Source organism: Dermacentor albipictus, chromosome 2 (genome assembly GCF_038994185.2).
Source record: "Dermacentor albipictus isolate Rhodes 1998 colony chromosome 2, USDA_Dalb.pri_finalv2, whole genome shotgun sequence".
NCBI classification, from domain to species: Eukaryota; Metazoa; Arthropoda; class Arachnida; order Ixodida; family Ixodidae; genus Dermacentor; species Dermacentor albipictus.
Genome location: NC_091822.1, coordinates 109,029,185 through 109,049,805, shown reverse-complemented (window position 1 = coordinate 109,049,805; position 20,621 = coordinate 109,029,185). Strand labels below are relative to the sequence as shown.

Here is a 20,621-nt window from a genome sequence, read left to right as displayed (position 1 = left end):
CAGAAACTACGAGTGCAGTAGCTATCACTATCACCACGTCGCAGTAGCTATCATCATCACCATGTCAAATACCAACTACTTCACCCCAAACTTCACCAAGAACTTCATGACAAAGGTTTGGCGATGTTCGCGCAAGATCCAATGATGAATGCAGCTAGCGATGGCGCCAAGAACTGAAAGCAGTTTTTGCTGCAGGACAAATTGGAACTACTGCTGGAAATCGACGCAGGGAAAAGGCAAATTGATGTGTGCAGACAGCGTGGCATTGCCCCATCGACCGTTGCGACCATTTTGAAAGACCGAGACAAGATTGCCAAGCTTCACCAGGAATCGCAACTCACTCCTACAAGGAAATGGCTGCGACTGGGAAACTCAAAATGTAGACCAAGCTGTTCTCATGTGGTTCAAAGATGCCAGACAGCAAAACGTTCCCGTGTCTGGGCTAATGCTCCAAGAAAAAGCCAGCGAGTTTGCCGATACACTTGAAATAACTGGGTTCAACGCCAGTATGGGTTGGCTTTTTCGTTTCCGCCAAAGGAACGGAATAACTTGGCAGGTAGACTTGGGCGAGGAAGAGGCTGCTGACAGAGAAGGTGCAGATTCCTGGCGCAATAATAGTTTTCTAGAGGTGGCTGAATCATACTCTGAAGTCAATATTTTCAATGCGGATGAGACCGCATGTTTTTATCAGTGCCTGCCAGACCGGACGATGCACTTCAAAGGGAAGCAGTGGACCAAGGACCAAGGTTGCAGAGCTGCTGCCCGCCATCTCTTCCTTCGATGACTATGTGGAGAGCGACAGCGCAGCACTAACGGCGGCAGACCTGACAACCGGAAAGGTTGTAAACTGCATTCGTGACGTCTCCAGTGACGATGAACACCCGAAGGAAGACGACTATGGGTTACTGAACACTGAAGATGAGATTGTGTCGAACATTGATGTTTTAGTGCACACGAACAAAGTCCGCACTTTTATCCCTCGGTGCAATGACATACCCGATGAGGTATTGCGCAAAGTGGAAGATGTAGACGCATTCCTAATCGGTTGTGTGTGCTGCACACGCCAGAAGAAAATCACTGATTTCTTCAAATAAAACAGCTTTGAAGTGAGTGAAACATTTTTATTTGAGAGCATGCTTGTCTGCACACATCTACAACCAAGGTACGTCATTTTCATTTCTAGGTTTGTCCGCTGGCTTATAACCGCAAGTTTTTCATTGCAACTATATTTCAATATAGCGAACAATTTTAGGCGGTCCCACGTGATTAGTCATATCAAGATTTGACTGTATATTGGTGGTGACGCTTGCCTCCTGAAATCATGGGTTTGCGGCACTTCAAATATTTCAATCTCTGCTATTGGTTAACTTAAAAAATTCATGCGCACACCTCATTAATGATGCCAGCGGGATCGCAGTTACATTGCCCTCAACAGAAGCCTACACTTATGGTAGAATCATAATATAGCATTGTACAGCGCAACGTCCTTTGTTCAGAGGACCTCGTGGCATGCCTTGCAAAGAAATGCCCGTATATCTGTATGCTGGCATCAACGTTAGATTGTCTGAAGCTGCTCTTTTTGCTTAGGTGATGCCCACATTGCGCCGCCTGCAGCAGGAAAACGCGGCGCGATGTGGGCCGCTGTTTCGCTTCGGAGGCATCCGAAGGCATCAAGCTCCACCATTTCGTGTCGGTTTCCCATTGTTCTCTTAAAACACCACGCAATAGGAAAACAACAAAACCTGTCTCGGGCTGCTGGAGCACCACCAGCTCAATGCGCTTCGGCATCTCGTGCTGCAACAATCCGCACGAGGCCTCACATTACGTAGATGTCAACAACAGTCAAGTCTGTCAAATTTGTTTAGTTACTTCAAATCGTACGTTTTTTCTCACATTTTTTTCTAGAACGAATGAATGAGGTTCTCCTGTATCTGGGCTGTTTTATGCAGGAATACTTTCCAAGAGCTTTCTAGTTGAGTCTATTATTTGTGAGCACAACACAGTCCCTCCCGTTTGATAAACCCTCGGAGCAGGCGTTTTCAAGATTTGATATCTTAGAGAGCTGGTGTAGGAACATCAATGTGCTATTACATAATTTATTTACACAATACTATCATTGCCTTGGGGGAACTATGTAGGGGACAAGTAATAAAAATTGTGCCACTGCAACATTCATCCCACTAACACAAGCATGCCCACTTACAACATACAGCAACATAGAGCAATGCAGTTGAACCTCAATATAATTAACACGGTTATAAAAAATAATCGAATATAGTGAAGCAAATTTAAGATGTTTCTTGCCAATATCAGCGTGTAATGATTATATGTTTATAACAAATATTGATTATAACGAAGCCATTTTTATATCAGACGCGACTTCATTATAATGAGGTTTAGCTGTACTTTATTAAAAGTACATTCTAACATTTTTCTTGTAGTAACCAGAAAGTCAAACTAAATGTCATTATTTATGGTTACAGTACATCATTCTTTCATGCACATAACCTACACCCAAAATACAGCAGTCAGAAAAGAAAAAGACTGCATGTATAACTTGTGAAAACAACAGCAAACAACACATACATAAAATATTTATAAGCACTAACAGGCGCTACTGCTGGAACAAAGCAAAGCTCCAGAAATGAACCTGCCCAGTATGTTCAGTAATTGTTGCCTTCTCTGCTGCACTCTCATCAAGCAGGATGAAGATTCATGGCAACGCAATTATCTTGCCTTTAGGCGCAGTTTTACGACAATGGAGCGCACTGCCAAGAAGCCACAGCCAAAGACACAATTCGTGTTATTAACCTGCACTTACACAACATATTCTTTTACTATGGCATCACCAAATAATGTCTTAAATTCTACGCACTACAGAGCTTAAAAATTCTTATTTGTATATTTGCATACCACCATCAGGGAGAGACATGGATATCATCGTTACCGTGGTGCCATCAACCAGAGAGCTCACCTTGGCAGTGGAGTTGGAGAGGCCATGGGTGACCCCCTTCAAGAGGCAAGCGGCATTTCCATCTTTCATGAAGTCCGACCAGCCTGTGCAGACATCATTGATGAGCCCCACTGGGTCACCCAGGAAGTCCACAGCACCCAGAATCTTTGCAGCGTGGCTCTGAAACTCCTGAGAAAGCAGACAGCGAAAATGCCATCAATTTTCAACGTGTGTGACTGCTCCATACGCTCATGTGCATGAGGTGCAACGTTTACTTCTGCAACACAAACTGCCTTACAAGCTTTGCCCTCCCCCCAACATGTGAGATTACATTTATTTCACTTTCAAGTAAAATAAAATGCGACAATAACAGGAAATAATTTTGTGCACCATACATGGGAATTTTTGTCACTAAATGCAAACTGAAATTAGTTTCAAGCATTTTTCATTGTTCTTGCAAGAATTGCCACATGTGTTCAGTAAAAATGTTTGTATGCATACCTCTTAAGCTGAAAGTTTATACTTTCGCAAAGTGCTACAGCCTATAATTTTTATAATCGAGGGCGCCTGTTGATTGTTAATTTTGAAAAAAATGTTTCCGCTAGGTTCATTTCAGTTTTATAATGCTAGAACTTTTGTTTAGGAAACGTTTGGAGAAAAATGAAGGAGTTTGGGCCGAAAGACGAAGCATTGATTGTGATAGAAAATTATTAGACACCTACACTAAGTAAAGGATAGTAGCTTTACCTGCCGTATAAACTTGTAAACATTTATTTGCTTACAAACTAAATTAACAAGCATGGTGTCATGCGTACACAGGCAAACATGAACACATCTCACTCGATGACTGTGGACTTTCCCTGTTAGAATGCTGACGTGAGGAAGAGCGGCAGGAGCAGCGAGCGAATTGCTCTTCTACTGCCTCTCGCTTCAACGTAAACTATGTGGTGAGAACGCACACGAAGGCATCAGCGCTCGTCGCACCTAGACTTTGTACCCATTGCAGATTACTTTCAAGATAGAGCCTACGTGCCTGTGCTCAGCTACACCCCCATATGCAGCTGCAGCCAGCGTAGAAAGCCCACCTATCGCTGCCGTGAATGTGCAATAAAAAACAAATGAACAAATAAGAAAAATGTATACCGCAATGAACATGTCCTCAGTGTGGTAACTTTAGCATCGGGTTAAAAATTATTCTAAGATCGAAGCTAAGGCTTACAACAAAAACCAATCGACTGAAAAACATCAATAAAATAATGTCGTGTGTTGCAGAACATCACAGTCACTTGAGGTGGGCCGCGTTTTCCTGAGATGCGCGCATATGCGTCAGTTGCAAGAGAATAATATGGGGACTGTACATAGAAACTATGGACGCAAACACGCTTTCACCCGTTTATCCCTAGCCAAGCTGCCCTACGTGGCCGCAGATAAGTACTCCGGAATAAGCACTTCTTTTGTTCATATGTCATGGCATAGCAGTCATAGCACTGCGCTTGTGATTTGGAGGTCAGTAGTTCGAATGCCTGTTTGAAGTTTTTTTCCTGTTCTTTTTTTTTTAAATATATCTGCATTATTATATCACTTTTCCCTTTCACTTCTGCAGTAGTTGCTTTTCACCTATGCTTCACCAGCAAGCTTGATGAGTATGGTTCCTGCCAAGGGGGGCAAAGTGACCCAGTGCGAAGTGCAGGGGTGGGGGCTTAGGTAGATGCCACTTTAGCGGCTGTAGACCAATGAATAATAAGTTGCTACTGCAACTTTGTTGTTTTCTATGCTTCCCCATAATGGATCCTGTATCGGCCGCTGTGATCCTGTTTGAACTGCAGTTAAGCGCTGGTTGTCGTGTAGTACGCATTGTCATTGGCTAGGGACAAACAGAATGGAGCGTGTACTCCTTCACAGTACTCAGGTGCAGTCTCGAGATTTCTCTCTCGCAACTCACACATGCCCACAAGCATCAGGCAAAGAGGGCACAGCTCTTGCGTGTCTGCACCACCGACGAAATGGAAATAAACCACAGGCACAGAGATGAGCAGTTAGATTTCTATAATATATAAGAAACAACACAAAGGTAAAAATCTGTGATTTCTTAAAGAATGCTACTTCCAAACAAGGATAGGGCTTTGTTTACAATGTCATCGCTTATGCAAATGCTTTACGATACATCAAAAAATACAACAGGTAATACAGTACATACCCCTCTGTAATGTTCAACCACATTGTTGACTAGAAATTCTAGAGATTCAAATGGGTGCGACTTCACAAAGGAATCTGCAACATAGAATGACAGAAAAATGTCACATGTTATGCTTAGAGTGCAAAGCGTAAGCTAGCTATTTTCATAACGGCCAGCATGAAAGTATTCATGAATTAAGCATACCAGACAGTCTTACTGAAGGCAGGTGTGGACGCAAGTAAAAACGAACAGGTATTAAACATTACTCTCATTCTCATTCTCAACTTGTGTTCGTGTCTGTGCGTCATCCTTTCAGTGACTTCAATTCCTGACAACTTATTGAATGTTCAGTCATTCTAAATAAACAGTCTACACATTATTGCGGTGACACCTTTTTATTCTAACAAACTTTAAAGAAAGATTTACTGCTTATTGCTCCTTTATAACTACTCAAATTTTTATGACATTTTTTTTGTCTGCACTGTTCACTAAAACATTAAGAATCATTGTGCTTCTGGTTCATCTGGACATTCATTGCCAACAGCTTACTTCTTCAATGGTGAGGTGCACTTATGACAGCAGTATCTCATTTTGCATACACATAGCAGGCAAGCAAAGATGCCGTATGCATTCATGGACATTAAGGAAAAAAAATGCAATATCATTGCGAAATTTGAGTGAAATGCAAAGCAGCGCTAAATCTTCTGTTAAAAGTCATTATACAATTGACTTCTGTTGATTCGACCTTGACGGGACCAACAAAATTGATTGAGTTATCTGGCATGTCGAATTAAACAAGCACCAGACAAAATACCAAACCCACCGCTGAATCATTTGGCAGGATTTGCCCGGTTCTAACATTTTCCTGATTTCTATGCGTACAATGCGAAAGTGGTCTAGGTTTTGTCCACAGTCAATTTTCCATGCATGCAATTTTTGGCCCGATTTTCTTGAAAATTATAAATAAATAAAAGGCGCATGTTATAATTGGGTAAACACCATAATCAGACATGGTGAGCGGCGATTGTTGCTTGAAGATCTTCCTAGGGCTGGCCGGAAATAGGCGTTTTCAATAGGAGATGACGCAACACGTTCACTGTCCCCCTAAGCTCCACCAAAACAGACAGTGTCACTAAAGAGGTATCAGGCTGTCTACCAGGTTTTCTCTTAGTGCCTTTGCAAAATTCCCTAAGTGGCACGGAACCTTGTCTTATGTCAAGATGGGCTGACACCATGTTGTCTGATGCTGTCATTCTCTCAGCAAGCATGTTAAAAAATAAAAAACGACTTAATCCAGTTTGAATTGTAAGGAGTAATGTTTATTTTATTCAAAATAGAAAACTGAAGGGAGGGGTAGTAAAATGCACAGTGAATAAAATATCTCTGAAAAAGGAAGTGGCAAAGCCCATTGCAAATTGAGTCGAAAATCTTCAAATACGAATAAAAAAAGAGATGCATACATAAGCAAATATATTTAAAAATGAGCTATTTCTATAAACTGATAGCAAACTCATTGGTATTAGGCCCGAACTTTGTCACAAGTGAGATTCTCTCAGCAGCTGGAAAGTCAACCTCAACTGTCCTGACATACTATCAGCCCATGCACAATGCCCAAGTGTTGCATTTCACTGCTTTAAAAAGTTTGGTTTTTATGGCGGTCGCCTGCACCTCGGCATTAGCCAACACTTTGCTTGTTGAGCTCAAGCTCCTTCAAAGAAGAGGCGGCGCAGTTCATTTCCCAATCATCCCTCAATGCGACGGTCCTTTCTATTCTCGTCCTCGTTCTGCTGCACGTTTGCACCACAGAACAATTGAGCATCTTCTTCGTATGTACAATGGCATCTCCTCTAACCGGCGACATGGCATCAAAGACAACTCGTTACGATTCCTCGCTTTTACTCGAGTCAGCATTAGGACGACTTTCGTCTGCTTTCAATAAAATGACAGCTAATGTTCCCTGATAGACGCACACATTCCCCGAGTTTTCCCTGAGTATTTCCAGCCTATTCAACATCCCTGAGAATTCCCGGCTTTCCCGTTTGGTAGGCATTCTGAGGTTGTTATTGGGGTCACCATAGGGTGTCAGGCACATGCATGCTAATTGGTCAAGTTCGAATTATCCAACAAAGAGCAGTTTTAAGATTAAAAAAAATGAAAGTTTGCACCCACAGAAATGCATGGGCGCCAGCCAGAGCCTTCATTCAGAATCAAATTAACCAAAAAATCAAATAAACCAGAATCAAATCAATGGAAGTCTACTGCAATAAAAATGCAGGTCACTGTGCGTAATACAGAGATGAAGCAGGAAGTCACTTCAAATAAACTGCATCACAGGCAGTACCTATATGCACTTATTTATCACCAACCGCAGGCCTATGGCAAGAAAAATGCTTCAATCATGCAATATGCATGGTTTTGAAAAATTGACAGCACATTAAAATTTGAGGTAACAATGTGGCATATGCTTTGCTATTACTATACTACCAATTAAAGTTTAACAGTAAGTAGCTAAGTAAATAATAAATATATGAACACATTTACTTTCTTCTTTAACATATTTACTTTCGTCACCCTACTCTACATGCCAATTTATCCTCCTCCCACATTGAGGGTGAAGGAGAGTGAGCTACATAACTTACTGAAGAAAGCAGCTGTCACCCTGACAAAGATGAGTACCCTTGTTGAAATCTTAGCTCTAGTGAAATCCCTTGTCCAAACACTGTTGCTCAATAAATAAATGGTAGCTCTAACAGCTGATGTTCTTTAACACTATAAATTGCGCATTGCAGCTACAAGCTGCACCTTCTGAAAAAAATTTCTTTAGTGTGCCAGAAGAGTTTATCAAATAACAGCCATAGTTAATGAGACATCATTCTGCAAGACAACTCAACGTTGTGTGCTACTAAAGTAGTACAGTACATGATTCATTTCTATTGCAGCCAACACCCCCCCCCCCTTCTGGTCCCCTGTTCTTCTTCTTTTTCTTTTTTTTTTATGCAGTCAATTGTGAGCTATAGAAAGAGTGTCCTTAGGTGCAGTAGAGTAATGGCGAAATCACGACACCATCACAGTCGGTCCGAATTTCGGAATGATATCAATTGTGAATAAGTTCCAGTTTTAAGCTCAGAGATAGCTGAAACTTGCCAAGTTCAACAGAAACGTCCTCAAAACGCATGAGGCTCCATCCAACTCTCTTCTTGATGGCATCCAGCTCAGGGGGACGATGACTCAAGGTGAGCACGCTGAGCTTGACTTGGTCCAGCCTCAGTTTCAGGGTGTTGAAGTAGAAGCGCCTGGCATTGGCTGACGCCGCTGCATGTGCTCTAGGTGCCAAGTTAAAAAACCTCCATTAGTGCCATTCTGTGCTCTGTTTGCCAGCGAACTGCATGCATTTAAACCTGTGCTGTAGAAGAAAAATACACTTGCAGCATGGATCTTTAATTACACAAAACATCACTAAGAGTTCCTCTATCTTATCAATAGTGACATGTGGCAACCTACTTTGCCTTGTTCGATGAAAAAATAAAAGCTCATGAAGTAGGCAGTAATGATTTACTATCTACGAAATCAATAATCAATAATCAAACCAACCAAATGCAGGAACATATAAATCTCAACATTTCGAGGTCAACTTGGAGGCCGGCTTCGGGGCCGACGTGGTCAGCTAAACGACGGGTGGCGACTGTTGGAGGCATAACTACACAATTAACTAGCCCAATGAGACAGGTAATCCTGTCAAAATATTTAGCTTCAAGTAATAATTTATGTTAGGATTATGACTATATTAGGAATAATAGCTGGGCAAGCATACCTCTGTAGTTGATTGTCAATGAAAACTTCATCCCCGAAATCATCCACAAGGTGGTGCATGAATTGAACAATCTTCAGCATCAGCAATTCCTCCAAGGCCAACGTAATGTTCTTCATGTGCATTATGAAATGCTGCAAAGAAAGACATGCACAGCTCACTTTCTCTACAGAAAGCTCAGAACTCGAATGCGCAGTGCTATTTCTTGAGCAACCTATACACTGCATTCAGTGGTAACAGCTATAAATTGACAAATGGGTGAAGAGATGCTTGCTTGGTAATCTTGCAATCTATAAACTTATGTCACAGAAAAAGACAGAGTATGGTTTTCTCAAGTTGCCCCATAACATTTACCTCGCACATAGTAGAGAGCTTTAGTAAGTTTGGTATTCTAGCAAATGCAAGTGGATGGGTCCACTTGCACCCACCTGGTAGTGCAGAGCTCAACCAAGTAACCAGTGCAGTAACCGAGTGCATCCTTCCTCATTGCTAGAGAAAATTTTCGGCAGCATTATGGTGTTGCTGCTGAATATTTACTCCAGTAGCACAGTAAAACACACTTCGCTACTGTAACACTAGCTGTTTGTCTGGTTGCACTCTTCACCACCAGGTGGCTGCACTGTGCAGGTCGTCCAGCTTTGTGCCTCTGCTCATCCGGTAAAACACCCAATCCACTTGCATTTATCGAAATACCGGGACACTAAAACTCTAGTATCTTGAGTACCCTGATTTGGCAACACTGAAGCAATGAAATGGTGGTGCTGTGACCATACCTCAAAGGGCCCCTCACCAGATCTGGACATTTTGAGCTGACAAGCGCCATGCATACAATGTGCTTTATCGATTGTGTCTGATAAATACATACTGTATTTACTTGCATAATGATCACACTTTCTTGTAAAAAAATTGCTGCAAATTCAGGGGTGCGATCATTACGTGGGTTAAATTTCCCGTAAAAAGAAAACATTTTTTTTCATCCCGCATTTGCTGCGGGATGACAACAGGTCAACAAACAGGCGGCTGCCGCTGTAACAGTGTGGGACACCAAAACAAAAATGGCGTCCGGCGGAGCAAGCCGAACGTGCCAAACGCAATTTTTTTTCTTTTTGTGGGTACATTACGCACATTGAAACAGTTTCTTCTGTATCAGTAAAGAATAATATAGTTAATATCGGCAAGTCTGTGGCAATAACGTAGCCATGTCCACATTGAGGGGGGAGGGGGGGGTTAGTGAAATGCTCAGCAAATAAAATACCTGCGAAAAAAAAAATGGTAAAACTTATTGTGAATCGAGTCAAACATTCTCAAATACGAATAAAAAGCAGATGCATACAGAAGCAAATATATTCGAATATGAGCTATTTCTATCGATTGATTACAAGCGCATTGGTATGATGTCCAAACTCTGTCACAAGTGATTCTCAACAGCTGTGAAGTCACCCTCAACTGTCCAGACATACTATCAGCCCACGCACAATGCCTCAGTGTTGTGTTTCGCCGCTCGAAAGAGTTTATTTTGCTTTGGATGAGAGACACCTGCATCTCGGCATTAGCCAACACTTTGTTTTTTGAGCTCAAGCTCTTTCAATACGGTGGCAGCACACTTCCTTTACTTCCTTCTTGTTCATTCCTCAATGCGTAGGTCCTTTCTCTTGTCGACTTCCTTCCCCTGCGCGTTTGCCCCACGGACCATTTGAACCATCCTCTTGGTCAGTTGTACAGTCAACGTACAATATTTAGTACTCCCTAGGGGCCGCGAAAACATGCAGAAAATCGGGCAGGTCCACAAAATGAATGCATGTCTTTTACTGCTCTTAAGGACTAAAGTCGCCACAAGCACATCCGAAAAAGCTCTGAACGCCTACCAGTACACTTATTAGGCATATCAGTGCTATACTGTGACTAGGGATGGCGAGTGCACGCGTGTGTAATTAAGGAATACATACTGCGCTCCGTTGCAATTGCCCCTTCCCAAGCTTGTTAGGCTTCACCGCAATACTTTCGCGTACGCTTCACCACGTAACACTACTGTACCAAGGCGAAGGTAACTTTCAGAAACCGGCATTATGCAACGTACCATGCTTTCCTAGCTTCGAAGCTAATAGCGAGGGCCACAAAGGCGGAGTCGCATTGGCGACAGTGGCGAATTATTTCAATGAAAAACACGGCAGCAAACAGCAAGGAGCTTAACAGCAAACGCCGAAGCAGCTAGGCCTAGTGCTGCTGCGGTGGTGGCACCTACGGCTGCAAGTGGACCGCGTGTGAGAACGCCGTTCGCGGCGGCGAGGTAATCAAAATAGCGGCAGTGGTGGCTTTGATTAACGCCATTTAGGACCTGCGGTCACGGCAAAATGTCCGAAGAATCAGATGGCAAAGGGTTCTTGCGTCCGCAATTTCAGACGTTCCTATGCATTGACTCTAAGGGTATGTGGTGGTGCCACGAAGCTGTCCAAATTATCGGGGGTCCGGAAAGTCGGTCGTTGACTGTACACTGGCAACTCCTCCAGCCGACGACATGGCTTCAAAGTAGATTCGTTACGATTCCTCTTTGTTACTCCAGGCAGCATTACCACGTATTTCATTCCCTTTCAATAAAATTACAGCTAATTTTCCCTGATAGAAGCACAAATTCCCTGAGTTTTCCCCGAGTATTTCCAGACTATTCAAAATCCTTGAGACTTCCTGGTTTTCCCGGTTGGTCGATACCCTGTGCTATTAATGAACTAATTTGAAAAACTCATGCACACACCTCATTAATGATGTCAGTGGAATTGCAGTTACATTGCCCTCAATCTCCTACACTTATTGAATAATCATATCAAATAATTGTACAGTGCTATGTCCTTTGTCTTGAGGACCTCGTGGCATGCCTTATGAAGAAAGTCCCTTATACTTGTCCTGCTGGCATTGACGAAGGATTGTCTGAACCTGCTCTTGTTGCTTAGGACCTGCACCTGCACTTGCTGTAGGATTAGTCATGTTGCCTACTAGTCCCTTGATACCTACTTGTCTTTCCTTACACTTCGAACTCCAGAAAAAGGAGTTAACCTGCAAGTGTATAAGTATGGTATAATTACCATGTTAACTTCAACTTTGATAACCTGAAACTATGGAAGTGAACTTAGAGAAGCACACTCAAAGTAACTTGCTTTTATTTATAATCTCAGAAAAGGGGAGTGCTTAAATTCGTGCTGCTATATGTAACTGGCAGATTATGTTATAAACAGGTTTAACACATTAAAAGATCCATTCCACGTCTGGCGCATTATGCTAGAAGAGGTTTCCCACCTGGAAGATGACCACGTCTGTGTCCTTCTGGGGCAAACGCTCAGCAGTGATGACAATGGCTGGCAGGTGGCGCAGTCTGTCACGCTCGTGCAGCGGTGTCACGTAGAGTGCCACGGGGCGTTCAGCCCCGTGCAGCTGATTGTCAACTTGAACATTCTCAACACTGGCATCCAGGAGTTGTGACGACGCGCTCTGAATAAAGTTCACACGGATGTTCTGAAGCACTGCATAGACAAGTTCCTCACTCAGATGGTTGATGACCGACACACCCAGGCCTCCCAACAGGTGCAGGTTGAGCTGCAATATTAACGCAAGAACAGATGAGAGAGAAGTAGGCTACATTTCCCAAACACAGCAGACAGCGACCAAAATGTAGCACTCCTCTGGCAAAGCACACATCAGATCAGTACGACATAGGTAACTGAAAGTTTCTCAAAAAATGACTGACATTGCAGATTCAACTTAGCATCTTTTTTTTTTTTGCTTTAAGTAAAGTTCCCGAGCCTCAAAACCCAAGAAAAAAATACTGAGAATCTTCAGAGTACCCTAAACAATTCACCGTAATAGCATTTTTATAAACCAGTCTTGGCTTCACTATTTAGGAGCTGCATATGTCGTGATGTCATAAGATAGAAGGTAGCAACGCAGGAGCAGGACATTGCAACATTTTGGCACATGCTTTGGTCTGCTTGGTCATCTCCTATGCTGCTACTCATTGCACGGTCCGATGTAGCAGCACAAGACCTTTGAGAAAGCTGCAGCGAGAGCCAGAATGTTGCATGTCCAGCTCACATGCGACTACCTTCGGTGTTATGACATCATGACTGTTGCAGCAAGGGCATGGAATCCACCAAGCCCATCGACTGCTATGTCAGGTTGTAGAAAATGAAGGAAAAACAGTTTATTGCCCTAGTTACACGGCTCCAGTACAGAATCCCTCTAAGCAGGAGCAAGTTAAAACATCTCAGTTCCCATCAGGACCCTCTGCCCTCGCTCTCGAAAAGTCTCTGCTTTTAATGCCGCCGTCTTCCCTAGGTGAGTTGACTGAGAATCTGAAGACCGCTCAGCAGCAAATCACCATCGTTGATTCTGTTGCGATATCATGCCCATGCTCGCAATAACCCGCAGTAACTCCTCCTCCAAAGAGACTGGTTTGGAATATGTGGCAAGAAAGCAACCAGTGCCTCTCTGGTCGTCGACGTTGTTCCCGTCCTTTTCATCCTTTGCTCAGGCTGACAGGTGGGGCGAGGGCCTTTTGTGGGACTCATCAAGAGTTGGTGTCCACACGGCATTGACCTCTGGATAGGTGCTAATGGATGTGTGGACTTTGACTTGTGTTAAACGTCTAATTAACTGTGACTCCCAAATCGTTGTTGTTCTCTTTTCATCCTTTGCTCAGGTTGCCAGGTAAAGGGCGGGGTGAGAGCCTTTTGTGGGACCCTTCAACAATCTATGTCCACGTTGTGTTGATGTCTGGATAGGTGCTGATGGATGAGTGGTGGTTTGACATGTGGCAAACGTTTAATTACCGTATTTACACGATTGTAAGTCGACCTATTTATTTAAATTTGAAAAGCTGAAGTGAGGGGGGTTGACATATAATCGAAACCAAAACACGGCACAGCCAAAAAAGTGAGACCAATGGGAGCTACAACGTTGTTAAAATTTTATGTATGCGCTGTGGCCCTACCCGTAGCTTTTTGCTATCCCGCGTGTTTGTTAGCTTTTCGGGAGGGTTTTTTAACATTTTTGAGAGTTTTGCAGTGCACACAACACTCATGGCGGGAAGTGTCGATAGTTGATAGAAGTGTCGCTGTTCCATTCGCGGCGGCGTTGGTTTTTTATTCTATGGCAGCACCCTCAGAACGGCGGCGCTTGCGGGGAGTATTGGTAGTTCATGGAAGAGCAGACACTGCTCATGTGTTTCTCTTTCCCTGTAGCTCTTAGCTTTCTCTATGCTCTTAGTCTGACCAAAGGCATTGGTTTGACATGTTTGACTTGACTGCCGGCTACGTGCTACTCCCATGCTTCCTCAGTCGTCATGAGTGCTCCAGGCCCACTAATGATTCGGCACTCGTTTACAGCAGTGTTCAAGAGGGCTGCCATCCTTTACGCCGAAGAAACAAATCACTGTGCAGCGAGCCGCAAGTTCGATGTTTCTGAACGGGTGGTGCGAGAGTGGCAACTGCAGCAAAGCAAATTTTAGTGAGGAATTTCCCACGTGCCAAAGTCTGGACACTTTCCGGAGCTGTAGGCCAAGCTTGCGGCGTACTTCGCTGAAATGCGTGATCTGTCTCGGCCAGTGAAGTGCGACATGGTCATGAAACAAGCCCGGATCTTTGCCTTTTAAGAACCTGCTCTGCCATGAGTACAACGAGTGCCTGGCGGCAGAAGACTGCAAACTTACGCCAACCGGACCTGTCAAAAGAGCCTCCCTGACAGCTGCGTGTGGTTGGGTGCATTCGGCATGGGCTGCTGTTCCACAAGATGTCGTGGTGCGGTCGTTACCAAATGTGGAATTTTGCTGGACGACAACGCGCTGTAGGACCGTAGCAGCGACGACAATGGCAGCACTAGTGAAGACGAGTAGTCCAGTGACCATGTCAGCTACAGTAAAGCCTCGTTAAACTGTAACCGCTTAAACAGTAGTTTCGTTTTAAGAGTAGTAAAGTCAAATCCCCGACTCAGCGGCCATTGAACATAATGTGTTTTGTATCCGCATAAACCGTACCAGCTTATTGCATACGAACTGGTTAATACATAGTGTTCCCACTTTTCGTCACGCAAACACGGCGGTGCTTTGTCCCCATCGGGTGGCCCGGCAGAACAAGCCTCACAGATCTGAACAATGGCCTCCAAGTGCCCTATGCGTTTGCGCGTGAAGCCACATGAACATCAACATCATTTCGGCGCCGTCCCAGACAGCGTTGTGGCGTCGTGTAAGCGAGGACTCGCGTCATGCCGAAGCTCAGATAAAAAAGACGCCGGGTGCTCAGCATAGAAGAAAAATTAGACATTGTTCTTGCTGTTGCATGTGACACGAAGAAGTCGGCGTTGGCACGCAACATGGGTCTACTGTTGACTACGGTGTGTAGCATTTGGAATGTGAAGAAGTTGCTCAGCAGCGCTGCTGCGACCGCGAAGAGATGTCGGCTGCGAGGTTAGACTTTTCGTCATCGTTGCCTCTGTTGGTGCCGAAGTGTTGCCCAGCAACAGTGATAAGGATGACACAGAAACCGACAGCACGGGCAATTCAGGCCCGACAGTGGCAGAAGCTGCGCATTACGTCAGCCTCACGAATGCAATCGTCGCGACGAGAACAGCACCCCGCAATGAAAAGGTGCCCTGCGACTTCTGCAATGCTACCGCGCCCACGCACGGAGAATATGCAACACTAATGAGGAATCTGCAATGCAAGTGCTTGCCGAAAAGAGGGGGCTGGTTGAAAAGCTGGCTCGCAGCTTCAGTAAGTTTGAGGCCACTGTCGTTGCTGATAGGCCACCGCAGCATCAAACGAAAACAACACTTTTTGTGGCGCGAAGTAAATAAGTACTGCACATTTTCTCCCTTTCATTACACTCTCCCGTTTTTGACAGGCAAGTGGGCGATCTCATGCTATTTCGGTTAAGCAGTACTACCGTTTAGTATGTACTTATTCTGAGCTCTGGCCAACTATGGTTTAAAGAGGTGTCTCTGTACTAATAAATGTTTTTATCAAATGTGTCCTCGGGTATGCTTTTCTTCTTTTTTTTTTTCCTGTTGCACGCAATATGGGGGGTCGACTTACAATCGCGTAAATATGGTAACGCCTTTGTGGTTTGAGACGTAGGACGACATATGCAGCTCCTGAGAAACGAAACCAGAACTGTTTCCAACAAAGTTATTATAGCAAATTACTTAGGGTGGAGTGCGGCTTACCAGTATTTTTCCTGGGGTTTCGAGGCACGAAACCTTCATTTAAAGAAAGAGAGAAAAAAATCCGTACCCTCATATCAGTACTCCTTTACCCTTTTAAGTCCCGTGCTTTAGTGAAGCTGTGTGACAATTTCACAACTTCTCACAGTGAAGAGGATAAATGATTAATAAGCATAATCATTCATATTTGTTGAAACATCCAGGTCAAGATACCCAGAAACATTAAGCGTCATTTTGCCAATTAAATGCCACTTGAATGTAAAGCCTACTAAATCTGTAATTAGACAGAAAGTGAACTTGATGCACTTTGAAAAACAACTTTGGCACGCAGGGGCTGGTAACACAAGAGGCATTCAGCATTTAAGGTTTTTCCAAATACTTCCAGTTGTGAGTTTGCAATGAAAAATGTTTCAATGCACACTTGCCTCAAGGTCCAAGCCAAACTTCCCCTCCAGCTGTGGAGCCTGCTGGTCCTCTGACGCTTTCTGTGCAAGAAGGCTGGCATCTGGGCTTGGGGTGCTTACAGAAACCTTTTGCTGCATGCAAACAATATGCTCTGTTAGTCAGCACTTCCGTGCCACATACCATTGGCTTTCAGTTTACACACCTTCTGCATGAAGTCGGAGATGCACAGCACTATCGTGGGTCCCTTCGGAATGACTCGCACCAAAAGGACGCCGGAGCCGCCACGCATCTTCTGGTTGGTGACAGCCTGCTCTAATGGCACGCCATTAGGCATGCATTCAAAGCTAACCGGCTGTGGAGGGCCCAGGACTACATCGTTTCCTAAAAATGAATAAGAAGGACACTTGATATCTGTACAAATAATGAAAGCAAACAGGTTAGTGCTATTTTTTAAGGACACACATTTAATGGTAGAGTCAATAACTTCAGTAATTTTACTGTATGTGCCAAGCACATGCAAGAGCCATTTCCTAAACATAACTGCATATTCTTGGTGATCAACTAACAGTGGTAACTAGTGTCAATTGTAGATGACAATGACTGCTGATAGACTAAAGACAAAAAAAATGAAGGGGCACTTAGTTATCCCTATGTGGCTGAACGCAAAAGCATTGCAACCACAGCACAATGCTTTGACATTATGCCACAATGCAAGGTTGTGGATTCGACTCCCACCAAAGTCTGAGGGTGCGACTCTCAACAAAGGCCGTGGATTTCAGAGCTTTAATTATCTACATATTAATTAAATGTGTCTTAATTAACTTTGCCTTAATCAACACCAAAGTTTGTGGGTTTGAGTGCCTCAATGAACATTGCCTTATTTAACTGTGCCTCAATTAGCTTCACTTTAACACCGAAGGTTATGGGTTCGACTCCCACCAAAGGTCGAGGGTTCGTCGCCTTTTTGTACCATTGCATAGTCACGCCAATGCCGGACTTTTCACATCGTGCAATGCTTCCACACTAAAATCTCTCTTTTTCTGGGCCACAGCGATGTCAGGAACAGCTCTGGGTGGCTGTCAGTACAGCGCAATTAGACGTCTCGGCACTCTGACTGTGACCACGGAGGGCCCGCGCAATACGTGTATAATTAAAGAACTTGTAATTTGGCCCATGGCAGTGGCCCCTTTTCACTGTTATATTGGCGGCGAGGAGTTACAGAGTCCCCATCTATCGGAAGCGCCTCGCTGGCGTAGTATGAGGGATCACGTGGCACGCCCCTCATAGGTTTTGCTGTCAGCGCTTACTGAAAACACCACGCGCGAGCTCTCCAGGACATTTCTGTAAGTACTTTCGAAACAAGAGAAGTTTCTTACTGTCTAAATAATTATCTTGGGAAAACTGAAAGCACACAGTCGTTTACAGACGTTATCTCTTTACCAAATACGTACAGTGAACACCACTGCGCGCGGTCGCCGCGATAGAGTCTCCCGAACCGGCTTCTTGCGTGAAAGGTAGGTAAACGCTGAGAGCAAACTATGTGAAATATGTTCTTATAGTGTTTGTATAACTAAATGGAGCGTAATAGAATGAAGCCTCAATGCAGCGATCGCGCAGATTCGCAGCTACCGACTGCGCGTCTGCATGCTTGTCCGCGCATTGTTTCGCTTTCTCCGCGTGCGCGCTTTTTCGCACCGTGCCATGAGCTTTAGGCCGCAGAATATGAGCATTGGCAGTATACAAGCAACCATTGTTGCTTGGGCGCTATCAGAGCTGTTAAAAAATAATTTCATTGTAGAGACTTCAACGCCTGTGATGTGCCGTCGCGACGATTCAATCTTTCTTTTTCTTCTAACATCTTTGATTTTAATGCTATTTTTCGAGTTGCGCCGCGGTGTATGTTTATCGGTGTTCTCAGCGTGCAATTTCCCGCTGCTCCTTTTTTGTAATCCAGTGCATTAATTCATAACACAAACATGATCATATGCCATGCTTTTTTTAGGTGTGCTTCTTACCGCTGCCTTTCCACTCCACTGAACTTGCCAGTATCTATAGCATCGACAAGTTCATAGACCAAACCGTCATGACATTAGTCGGGCAGCGGACTCGAGCGAGCCTCTCAGTGCGCGTTTTCAGAACATCACAGACCGGGCGCCGTAGCAGAAATCTTCCTCGCGTCTGTGCTTGCTGCATACCCGAGTTGTAGCCGATGACTGTTTGCCGGTTTTATGTTTCGCGAGCCGAGCTTCACACAGCTCCTTGTCCTACGGCTACGTGTGAATAAGGCTGACACCAGCCTCCGTTACGTGCGTCCGTCCCTGCGGCACCGAGCAGTAGCCTACCATGTTGCGCGCCTTCAAAGGCAGCCACTACCTATTGTAGTGCTTTCAAGCATTGTAAAGGAGACACTCGAAGCGGAAAAATTTTGCCACTAAATGAGGACCGCAGCGTACGAGGGAATTTAAACTCGTTTTGAGCTCGCTTCGGCGCGCCCGAAGCAGCCGACGCGGCCGCTATGTCCACGTGATCCCTCCTAGCACGTCACGCCGACGGTGGCGCCAGCTTTTCCAGTGGTGGAGCTCGAGGCCAATGCTTCACTGCACTAAGACCACATTGCGGCAAAGCTAACTTAAGAAAATCTGCCATTATGCGACACAGACTTTGGCCTCGTGTATGCTCCTCAGGGCATGTTTTGATTTGAAGCGACCTGAGTTAGGCCTACGTTGCCTTGGATTGAAAATTGACTGCAACTAGCTACCTTGGCTGCAATGGCAATTACGAAGTGGCTGTGCTGCATGACACGATTCTTTTGATGTTGTTGTTGTTACTTCTATTTTTTTTTTTTGTAGTGGGGTGGAGCAGTTTTCTGGGAGATTTATGGCTGCGTCCACACAATCAGGAGGATTAGTTGGAATTCGGGAGTTTCCCTGACAAAGCGGGATAATTGGCAGGCATATTATGCGCAATCCAAGAAAAGCCGATACAAAAAATACCCATTTATTGACCGATGTTACAGTGTCTCTGGAATCAGTCAACAAAGTGCAGCTTATGGAGAAGGTGCAGTATTCTGTATGAACAATCACAAATCCAGCATTAATTTCCCTTATACATGTATGACATGTATGTGTAACTATAGTATATACATACACAACTACAAAATCCAGCATTTATTTCACAAGTATATGTGAATTTGAAAAAGAAAAAAGAAAATTGAAAAGGGAGAGAGAGAGAATACACAGAAAGGCAGGGAGGTTAACCAGAGGTAGTTCCTGTTGGCTACCCTCCACGGGGGGAAGGGTGAAAGGGGCTAAAAAAGAAAAAGAGTGGAAGGGGGACATATGGAGAAAGAGAGACGAGCACGAACAAAGCGCGACACATGCAAAATTAAGAAGGTTCAAATACATTCTCGCCATCAAAAACATGTTTTGAAAATGTTACTTTCAATGTAAACTCTCCAAATGAACTGCAACTACAACAGCAAAGCTGGCAATAAACAGCATGCGAGACAGTGCGCAGTCCAAGGATGCTAGTTTAAATTTTTTTTCTCTCTTCATATTCATAAAATAATTAAACTATGAAACAAAGCCCATTCCAGCAGTTAAACATGAGTACATCATGCAACAAGTAAGGGAATAAAAAAAAGTATTGGCATAACATCAGGGGACTAAGATAGCAGTATGGATTAGAAAGTGAACCGAAGATTATGAGGAAAAAAATGGCACTGGGAATGCCATGTAATGCATAGGGCAGATATCTGGTGGACCATCATAGTTATAGAATGTGTGCCAAGAGTAGGGAAGTGCAGTCGAGGACAGCAGAAAATTAAGTGGTGCGAAGAAATTAGGAAATTTGCAGGCATAGGACAGAGACAGCTGATACAAGACAGATTTAATTGGAGATTACCACAAGAGAACATCGTCCTGTACTGGAGCTAAATTAGAATGCTGATGACAAAACCAGCTTAAAGAAACATTAAACATTACAGAAAAAGCTTTTCTTATTGAAATAAAATCCTAATTGCACACAGCTTATTCATCTAGCTGTTTCATTTTGAGCTATCAACTTGTTAAAACACA

At 43.9% G+C, this 20,621-nt stretch overlaps 1 protein-coding gene across 1 annotated transcript in view; it reads right to left on the bottom strand.

The window, feature by feature from the left end:
• Positions 1 to 20,621, bottom strand: part of Vps13D (vacuolar protein sorting 13D) — a 173,928-nt gene that overhangs the window by 10,943 nt on the left and 142,364 nt on the right. Inside the window, exons 69-75 of the mRNA XM_065430344.2 lie at positions 16,748 to 16,926; positions 16,566 to 16,676; positions 12,226 to 12,522; positions 8,941 to 9,071; positions 8,274 to 8,452; positions 5,151 to 5,224; positions 2,975 to 3,142 (exon numbers count right to left, since the gene is read on the bottom strand). Of these exons, the coding sequence (XP_065286416.1) occupies positions 2,975 to 3,142; positions 5,151 to 5,224; positions 8,274 to 8,452; positions 8,941 to 9,071; positions 12,226 to 12,522; positions 16,566 to 16,676; positions 16,748 to 16,926 (1,139 nt within the window). The remainder of the gene's footprint in view (positions 1 to 2,974; positions 3,143 to 5,150; positions 5,225 to 8,273; positions 8,453 to 8,940; positions 9,072 to 12,225; positions 12,523 to 16,565; positions 16,677 to 16,747; positions 16,927 to 20,621) is intronic.